We start from the raw sequence: 9,983 nt of genomic DNA, 5'->3' as shown, positions 1-9,983 counted from the left end.
GGAGCGGAGGGGCCGAGGAGAGAGGGAAAGAGGGGAGGCGGCGAGGCTGGCTGGCGGCGCCGGCTGCCGGAGCGAGTCCGGTCCACAGTTTGCGGCTCGCCGCCGCTCTCTCCCTCGCCGGCAGCGGCGGCGGGCGGGGCGGCGGGCGCTGGGAACAGCCGGTTGTTTAAAATCCTTCTAGAACCGTTTCTAATTCCCCCTTGCGCCGGGGAAGGGAGAGCGCGAGCGGGAGGGGGGGAGAGGAGGAGCCGGAGGGGGGGGGAGAGAGAGGAGGGAGGGAGCAGCCCGTCAGGGTCTTCGCCTGTCGATCACGGCGCGGGGGGCGTGTCCTCCCGGCCGGCCGGCCAATGGGGTGTGTGTGTGGCGGCGTCTCCATGGTGACGGGGCTGTTCCCGGGGAGGCTGTGATGGGTTGACAGGTGCGTGACAGTCGGAGCTCTCCGCAGGCATGTACGGCAAAGGCAAGAGCAACAGCAGCGTCCCGTCCGACAGCCAGGCCAGGGAGAAGTGAGTACAGCCCCGGCGGGACGCCCCGCTTCTCCGCGCCGCTCCGCGCCGGCGGGACGCGCCCTTACGCGGCCGCACAAAGTAACTTTGCTGCCGGCGGGCGCGGCGGGAGGCCGGACCGGGCCGGCGTGAGGGGGCCGGCGGCCGCGCTCTGCTGCTGGGCCCGCGGAAGGGGAGCGTGTGTGTGTGTGTTTGTGTGTGTGTGTGTGTGTGGTGGTGGGGTTCCCCTCAGCGGGACAGCGGCGGCCGGGCGAGGGGTCCGCAGCGGGCTGGCCCCCCTCCCCTTCCGCGGGGCGAGCGGCGCCGGGCTCCTCCGCTTCATCGCCGGGGCCGCAAGGTGCCGGGACAACTTGGGTAACAAAGAGAAAACGGGGACACAGTCGGGGGGTTCGCCCGCCCGCCGCTTCCCAACTCGCCGCTTGGCAACTTTTGGCCGGGACGGCGCAGCCCGGCGGCCCCGGCCCGCATTGTTCTGCGGGGGGGACGGGGAGGGACATGGGGGGGACACCGCGCCCCGGCTGCCGCCCCGCCAGACAAAGGTGCTGCCGGGGTGGGCACCCCCATCCCCGCACCCCCATCTCCGCCTTTCCTGGTCGGTTTTATTGGGGGTGCGGGTGCGCGGCGGGGCTCCCTCGCACCCCCGTGGCCTGAACCCGGCTGGGGCCGAAACAGCCTGCGAAAACTACTTTTTTTTTTTTTTTTTTTTTTTATTTTATCCCCCCCCCCGAATAAAATCTCCAGCTGAACCGCGCGAGGGCTCTTTTTATTTTTTTCTTCTTATGCTTTTCTTATATTTTTTTTTTTTCCCTCTCCTCCTCCCCGAGTAAACGCAGGGCTCTCGGGAGCGGGGAGACCCAGCGGGACTCCCCCGGTCGGTGCTGCCCGGCGGGATGCGGCGGGCAGATCCTACCATCCCCCGGGGCAGGAATTGAGGAGGAAAACGAGGGTTTTTTTGGGGGGGAATGGCCGGCGTCTCTTTAAGTTGTCTGTAGCGCTTCTTGGCGTGACTGAGGCCGGGGAGGAGGCGGCGGTGGTGAAGGGGAGGGAAAAGCCCGTGTGAGGGTGGGGGGAGGAGGTGGCTTCAGGCTGGAGAAGGTCGGGGTGAGGCTGCTGAGGGGGTCCGGGGATGGAGACCTCCGGGCAGAAACCATGTTTCCAACCATTCGCTCCAAAAAAATCGCGTTATTGCTTCAAAATTGCACTTAACACCAGGCACGATGCTCCGGGTACGGCTGATGAGTTTCCCTTCAGGCAGTTTGTCATGAACCTTCACCTAAAAGTTTTTTTTTTTTCTTTTTGGTTGGAATTTTTTTTTTTTTTTCTTCTACAGTATTTTAGGGACTTCCTAATTCCAGGGACTGGCATGCATGCTTCCTGGAACAGCAGCAGGCCAGGCATCTCTCTTGCTACAGGAGAGGGAGATACTAGGGGAAATTCAAAGTGTTATGTTTGGGAATTTCATATGTAACTTTGCCATGGGGAGGTGGAGGAAGACAGAGGCAGCACTGACATGAAACATTAATTGCTGAGATGAACTGGGAGACACAACTTGGGCACTAAAATCTAATCAACTAGTGGCACTTCTTAGTGCCAGCGTAGAACTAATTTCAAAAATAATTGCTTAAGTGGCTAGTGGCAGCGTTGTTTATTTGGTATAGCAAAACCACACAGTTAAACCATTTTCTTGTTCTACATAGTTGCTGGTGTTTGTCAATATTCTTGGTAAGTTCCTGAAGGGCACAATAGGATCGCTCGGTGGGACTAGATAAGACAAATCTATAGGGCTGCAGTTTGTTGGATCAGATGAAGATCATGCTCTTTTAATTCTGCTTCGCAAAAACTACCCAATACAAGCCACACACACAACTCTTCTCATGCTAGGGCTGAAACTTTAAACTGTTTTCAGTCTTGTTTCATTGTAGCTGGTTTTTCTCCCGGATTCCTGCTGCCCTAAAGCACATAATATTTCATGTGGTATGAAAATGCTTAATAATTTTCAAGGCAAGCCTGCCAAACTGACCTATTGCCAAGTAGCAACTGCCCTCTTAAGTAAAGTTATGGGGGGCCTGCTAGATGGTGCTGTTTGATTTAAATACAGTTTTGTCTCTCACTCATTATAACTAACAGCTGGAAATGTGAATTCCTCATGTGTAGATTATTTTATGCAAAACACTGAAATGGATTGTTCTTAAATCATGGACTTGACAGGTCAGTAACTTCTTGGTAGCATCTACTTATGGATAAACACAACTGGGAATTTAGAAACACCCTCTTCCTCTCTCATCTTCCTCCCCCATACCCATCCTTTCCTTAATGAAAAAAGAAAAAGCCTAAAGACTTGGTTTATGGCTGTGAAATGCTGTTATAAAATCTACATTCCAGATTTTTTGCATTACATCTTTTTAAGTTTATTCTTAGTCAATCAGATCACATCAGTGCCATTTTCTTATGTTTTCTGACATCCAAAAAGCTGTGATTACCTTTTTTTTTTTTTTTTTCCCCCTCTTCCTTATGACATTGTTTTACAGCCATGCAGTGCTTCTCCCAAGGAGATGCATGAGTTCTTGTTCTGCTCAAAAAAGTTACCATCAAATTAAATATCTCCACAAAAACACAGCTCTGACTTCTTCATGAGATTGTGTTAATTTGAAAACCACAGAGAAAATATGTATGTTTGGCTGATGCATTAAGTACTTACTTAATCAAGAAGAGCAGGATCATAATTACGTTTAATTTGAAAGTTTTTAGAACAGAACATGTAACTTAACTCAGTCATGTCTCCTCAAGGTTCTAAGTATCTAAAATTTGTAGCCAGTAACCTACCTGCAAGATATGCTTGTAATAATTGAGGAAATAAAATTTTTTTAAAAATACAGTACCTTGGGTTTGGACAGCCTCATTATATGGAACGTGTTTCTTTCCCATGAGGATGTGTGCCAGTGACAGGACTAGGGTGTGAAAAGAGTATTTATCAAGTGTGGAAAAGATGTGTGTTGTTCAGATGTTGTTTGTAATCAAGGATGTGATATATTTTACAGACCAATCCAGTGCCAAATATGTTTGTAGCATGGTATCTCACTATATGCTGCCCTTAATATTGATGTCCTTTGTGGTTATGTAATTTCTATTAAAATGAACAAGTTTTGCAAGTCATTTATAGTAGCCCTTGGCAAATTTTCAGTTCGAAAGATGGCATTCATTTTATGGTCTTTCTCTTTGTCCCTTCTGCCAGACCTTTGGGGCAAATTATCTGTATTATGTAGCTTGACAACATATGTGAAGTGTCAATAGATGAATTGGGCAAAAATAATACCTAACTTTATGCCAGAGAGATATAGTGCAGCACAGATAGGTAAAACACTAAACATGAAGGGAGGCAGTACCTGCGAGGTCTGAAGAAGACGAAAAGAGAAAAATCACAAGCGTTGTTGTGCCCCTTCCTCCCTTTCTGGAACAGCTGTGACTTAATTTTGGGTTCAGGCCATCCCTATTGCATAAAGGACGGGAAAGTTGTATTAAACAGTAGCTGTTCCACCACTTGTGCTTTGCCCGGGGCAAATAACCCTCATCTACATTGTAAAAGGGAGAAGACTAAAATTTTTCTAAACATCCTCTTTCGTTACCTATTCACAGCAAATGTTTTGTTTTATTTTTTTTTCCCTTATTCCTTGAAATTGGATTAATTCAGATTAGGATCTTGGACCTACTGACATCTTATTACATGGTGAAACTGTAAACTTTTAATTTTGGAGAAAGAAGAACCAGACTATACAAATTTTATGTAGCTTTTCAAACAGGACTTCTATAGGCATTTGCAAATGGAACTCTCTACCTATATGTAAATAATATTTTAAGTTAGAAAAATAGTTAACATATATCATAAGGAAAACTAAATTCTGACTGGATTTGTGTTCAGTTGTCTTAATCTTTCAGTGATCTTCTAAAGTAGTCTTTTTCCCTGAGATGCCTGCCCTTACCATGTTGGGGCTCAGCAGACCCGCAGATTTTGTTTAAAAACTGACCATGTGGCTAGGGACTGTGATTTACTTTGATAGAAAAGGATGCGTGCTCAAAATAACAACATGGAAGCAAGCATTGGAGTCAGTGATTGACTGATCTTCAGCTTGGTGTGAGAGAGGAGGTAGAGAAAGTGCGAACTCTTGATTCCTGCTGTCATGGTATTCTTGTTCCATTTTTTTGCATGACCCTAGTTATAGATGTCTCCTAAGTTTGATCTTGGCCAGCTGGTCACATGGAGGAAGATGGAGTGTTTCTCTTTTCTACTTTGCTGCTGCTTTGAAGAAAGAAGATGTCTCCTTTGTTGTTTCCCCCCAAGTCTGTTTTGGGTGGTTGGCCGTTTGGATGCACAGTTCCTTTATATGAATGGTGTGGGTGCCTGCCTTGATAGGTCTCTCTTCCCGAGCCGGAAAGCAGTGTGAAATTTACACAACTTCTGTCATTTTTTTGTAGGTGCCAGTAGGGTTCTCTGTAAATAGAGAAAAACTCACCAATGCTTTCCTCATTTGATTCTGCTGCAGTTTAGGAAAACTGAGATTTGAGGATTTATGGATTTCTGGAGATAAGGGTTTTTTTTTGTTCTTTGGGGTTTGGTTTTTGTTTTTATTTTTTCTTTTTTAAATTTGGATAGACAACATTTAATGAACTTGAAATAGTTGTTACCTTTTTCTACTGTAATATTTTTAAGCTACATAAGAAGGAGATGCAGATTAAAATTAATTGACTTCAATGATAAATTTGCTGCTTATCCCTGGGAAATGTTGAGCTAGTTTTTCAAGTTTCAGGTGGTGAGAGATATATTGATCTCTCTCTCTCTTTTTTTTTTTTTTCTTTTTTCCTTTGGAAAAAAAATTGGTAGTTTAATCCAGCCTGTTTTGCAAAATTTAGGTTTGATGTTTGTACACAGATTTCATCCATCAGGTCTAACTTGTGAAAGTTGCAAGTATATTGCTGTGGGAGTCTATGAGCATAACACTTGACAATTTTAGAAGAATATACAAGAGCACAGGAGGGAAGGTTCTGGAAATAGTGACTGTTTCTCAGTAGTTATTGTTGCTCACAGTGCCTCAGGTACTCTTTTACACTGCACAGGTATGTTGGACAGCCTATGAAGGTGTTTCGGATAATGTATGTGCTGCAATTTAGACCCCTAAGAATAATTGCGTTTGTGGTGTAGATTTAACAGGTACTAATAGTCGCAACAATAGCTGCGGTGGACCATAGAAATGTACTTCAGTATAGGAGCGTCCTGAAATACGTACTCAACTTCTAAGTGTATTGCTTATGGCAGGGATATTTGTTTCCATACAGTTTAGCATATTTATTTATTGAACTGGCAAGAACCAAGGAAAAAGGTGCTTCAGTTTCTGCATTGCTTCCTCTATGCAACTGGTCTGCTCACAAAAGGTTTGGGGTATTTTTTTCCCATGCTTTTTCTTAATGATGAACGTTATGAGATGTCTGATTCCAGCTGCTGTAGGCTCTGTAGTGCCAAGCAAAGTTTTGCCACTGGAGAGCAAGGACTTCTGGAGCCCGCTCAGACCCACTGGGTACAGCAGATGCACTCTTGACTACAGTGAGCATGATTTGGGCTTGGCTAGGAGATAATTAAATCTTCCTGGAGGAGACAGTAATTAACAGAAATGGGTATATATTAATAATTCATTTTGCTTAAATCATAGGCATGTGATAAGGTCACAAGTATTAATGTAGCCAAACTTGAACTGTTTGGGTAGAAAATTTATAATGGCTTATGTATGCCTTGTGCTGATTTATTTAGTCTCCGTGTCTGTAAAATTTCAGTCGAAATGTTTTGGCTGATACTGAAAATTGACAAAGAAGAAATGCGTTTTCCAATGTTTTAAAAGTTCTCACAACTTTCACCATGGAAGACCAATAGTAGCCCTCTCCTTTGAAACACTTGAAATCTGGTTGAAAGAGGATGTGGGATTTTATTCCAGGGATGTGTCTTTTCCATTTGCATGACAAAGCATCTGAATTTAGCCAGGACACAAGCCTTTTCAAAAAGATCAATTTGCATATGCTTAGAGCCTGCTAACTGTAATCGCTGAATATTTCATCTTTGCTGGGAGCACAGCAGATACTGGGATCAGAGGAGCGGCTCGGGGAGAGAAATGGGGACTGGGCACTGATGGGAAGGAGAGCAGTTGAAGCCTGCAGCTGTGAGATGCCAGGACGCAGAGATAACAGGGGTTGGCTCTTGAAGGACGATGGAAGAAGCTGGGTGGAAATGGCCGGTCTGGAGAGACAAGACGAAGAATTGCTCCCTGAGGGGACCAGCGTTGAGATCAGAGATCTGGGTGGGAGCTGGTGCATCTAGACAAGGAAAACAGACCTGGTGCAGAGCAGGGAGCAGAGCCAGGGCAGTGATGCCTTCAAGGAGACAGGTCAGGAAGTGGAAGGTTTTTGTTAAGTTGGGAGGATCAAGCTGCCCCTCCAGGTACTAGAAAGGACTGTTCCTTTGCTGCCAGCAAGTACCTGTGAGACCGAGGGGCAAAATGTCTTACCTCCAAGATAAAACCCACCAGCACCTATGAAATACTGTCTTGACTGACAGAAATGGCAGAGAGGTGTGTGGTAGTCCTAAAGCCTGTAGCTCGGTTGAGATGTCAGAGCTTTGGGAGGGAAGGACAGGATTTGCTTTTCCAAAGCAGCTGGAATATTGTGACTGTCTGTGTCTGAGTGCCATGTCTGGGTGTTGTACTTGCATTCTCAATAATGTTCTCTTAACTTGGAAAATACAGATGTATACTAAGCGTTGCTCTTACTTTGTCCTCATTTGCATGTTCACTGATTTATTTTTTTTTCCTCTGGAAAAACTCTGGGTTTTTTATTGTGCAGAACAGAGCATTGTTTTCATAATGAGTAGCTATTTGATAATTTGCTATTTTGCTGTCATGCGGTATGTGCCTTATGGCTGACTTGCTCTTTCATAATACAGCTGTTCCTGGAGGAAGAATGTGTTGTTTCTTTGGTGCCCAGCACTACAGTGTCTTGAGTTTCAAAAACGTTTACAAATATGCATCAAGCCACAGTTTTAGAAATGGCAGTAAGGTGCAGGGCAAAAATATTTGCTGATTATTTGGTGCCCAATTTGAGCTGTGTAGCCCTGAATTTTTTTTTCAGAGCATCATGTAAACCATTGGTGTGTATGTACAACTTCCACCATCTCTTGCCACTGATTCTGGGAACGAGATGCCATTTTATCATGTCGGACATCCAGAAGATGAGGCACAGAAAATGATTCATCCCTTGTGCAGTTTGTTTCAGCTGAGCGGCTTACGATACAGAGCCATCCTGTGGTATGCCCAGAGGTGGAGGACCATTTCAGGTGGGCTCAGGAGGACCTGTTTGCAGCACGGTCCCCTCCGTCCTGAAGTCTGCCATCTCTTGTGGTACAGCATGCCTTGGACAGGCTGTGATTCAGTCCAGGGCAGGATGAAAACAAGCAGTCCCATGAACCACAGAATGGGTGAAGCCTGATTTCCTGGACATCTTTCTTCTTGAGGTCATGCTGTGCTGTTTCCATGCAAGCAAACAGCTGGAGCAACTTGTGAAAATGTGGTAATTTTTTGAAACTACTGTCTTTTTTTCTGATATATGTGAAATTTGAAAATTAACTCAGAAATTATCCAGGGTGGACGGTTGCATACTTACACACAACATAACCTCGCAAGCCTGCTTTCCTTAGGGAGGGAGACTACAAATGCGTGATTGTATGATTCAGGGTAGAGTTGTCATTGGGTAGAGCCACTTCAGAAAGACTGCTCTCATTTTGGAGAGACCGCTCCATAAAGCCTGAGGGTGTGGAAAAGGGCACAATACCGCACAGCCTAGTGTGGTTCTCTGCGAGTACAGGTAATTAGCAACTGCTCAAAACAGTTGCTTTTAAGAGTTTTCTGCAAAAGCTTCTTTGGGCACCATCAAGAACATGAGCTAGATGATGGTCTTTATCCATGAATATTCAGTAGCTACAACTTCAGGGCTTCCCAGCTGTGTTGTTTGGGCCACTGGTTCCTCCTTTGTTGGTGTACAAACGGGCTAGAAAGGACTATTGGTCCAGGCTGAGTCGAAGCTGAAGTTTCTTTTTCTAGTGTCTGCTCAGCTGAGCCACAGACCCCTAAGTCCAGTTTGTTTATGTAGTGGTCAAGTAATACATAGCTGTTGTTTCAACTATTAAGAGATAATCTTCCTCAGAGAGCAGTAAAGGTGTTAATTCAGAAACCTTGATGACCTCCACGTCTGCTTCTGTAGGCTTTAGGATATTTCGCTCTTCCAATCCCAGGAAGATAAGAGGTGAGAACATAAAATGTTCTTTTCTGAGAAACTGGAAGATGGCAGTAGAGAAGACCATGGTGTTCTAGCTTTTTTCTTTCCCACTTCATTAAATATAAAAATATAAATAGAAAAATAAACTGAAAATTTTTGTGGTAGGTCACTTTTTCCCCTCCAAACTTTCTGTGATTCTTGCCTCTGGACTCTTTATGGTTTTTCTCCATATTATTAGTAGCATGTCCAGATCAGAGCATAGAACTGAGCAGAATGAAATAATTACCTCTCTTTTGAGATAATATATACTACTTGGGTTTTATTTATAAAACATTGCTGCTAATACTCCCTAGAACACTTGCCTGTTTTTTGTTATTCTTGTATTTTGTTGGTTTTGTTTTTTTAAATAATCCATTTTGCAGTCCACAAGCCCTCCAGGTTCTTTTTACAATACCGCTGCCTAGCCAATTATTCCCCATTTCATATTTGTGTATTTGATTTCTCATTCCTGAGCATAGTACTCTACATTTGTCTGTATTGAATTTTCTCTTATTAACTTCCCGTATTCTCTTCGTGTCCCCAAAAGGGATTATAATTTTTCCCAATTTAGCATGTGCACTTTTGTATTTCTACATACAACTCATTAATGAAAGTCTTTTAATGGAATTGGCTTAGGATAGCAAGAGCCTTCTTGAAACATTCTCTCATTTGTAGAAACATGCTCATAATGACTCCTACCCTATTTTTTTTTTATGTGAGTATACACCATTTTTTCATTTAATAGAGACTGTTTGCTTACATAGATGTCATTTGATAGAATCAAAACTCTTGTATCTTAACTTTTAGTAAGCCATTCACATGTTCCTCCTTACCCACTGTGCAGTCTCCCTCCAAGTAAACCAAACTGAGCTGACAGGTTCTTTTTCTTGACAGAATGTTGACTCTTTCTTATCTTTGTATCTGAAGGTGTTTATAATTTGTTTCTGGAATTTCTGGAAGGTGTTTATAATATGTTTCTGGAATTGTTTTCTGTGTCTTTTTTGACAAGTCAGGCTGATGTCTGCATGAAATTTCTTTTTTTTTTTTTTATTTTGTGCATGCAATGCCATGCTAAGATTTTTGTTGTTTCTTGAGTTTTTTGGTTTTGTTTTCTCCCATACCAGACTAATG

At 44.1% G+C, this 9,983-nt stretch overlaps 1 protein-coding gene across 22 annotated transcripts in view; it reads left to right on the top strand.

Annotated features, from left to right (window-relative positions):
- Positions 1-447: 447 nt before the first annotated feature.
- The window catches only part of SSBP2 (single stranded DNA binding protein 2), a 188,708-nt gene continuing 179,172 nt past the window's right edge, over positions 448-9,983 (top strand). For all 22 annotated transcript variants that reach the window (XM_074166627.1, XM_074166650.1, XM_074166644.1 and 19 more), the window contains exon 1: positions 448-506. In XM_074166627.1, coding sequence (XP_074022728.1) covers positions 448-506 — 59 coding nt within the window. The remainder of the gene's footprint in view (positions 507-9,983) is intronic.

The sequence above is a fragment of the Numenius arquata genome, chromosome Z, assembly GCF_964106895.1.
Source record: "Numenius arquata chromosome Z, bNumArq3.hap1.1, whole genome shotgun sequence".
Lineage (NCBI taxonomy): Eukaryota > Metazoa > Chordata > Aves > Charadriiformes > Scolopacidae > Numenius > Numenius arquata.
The sequence above is the reverse complement of the archived record's forward strand: the minus strand, read 5'-3'. Positions and strand labels throughout refer to the sequence as shown.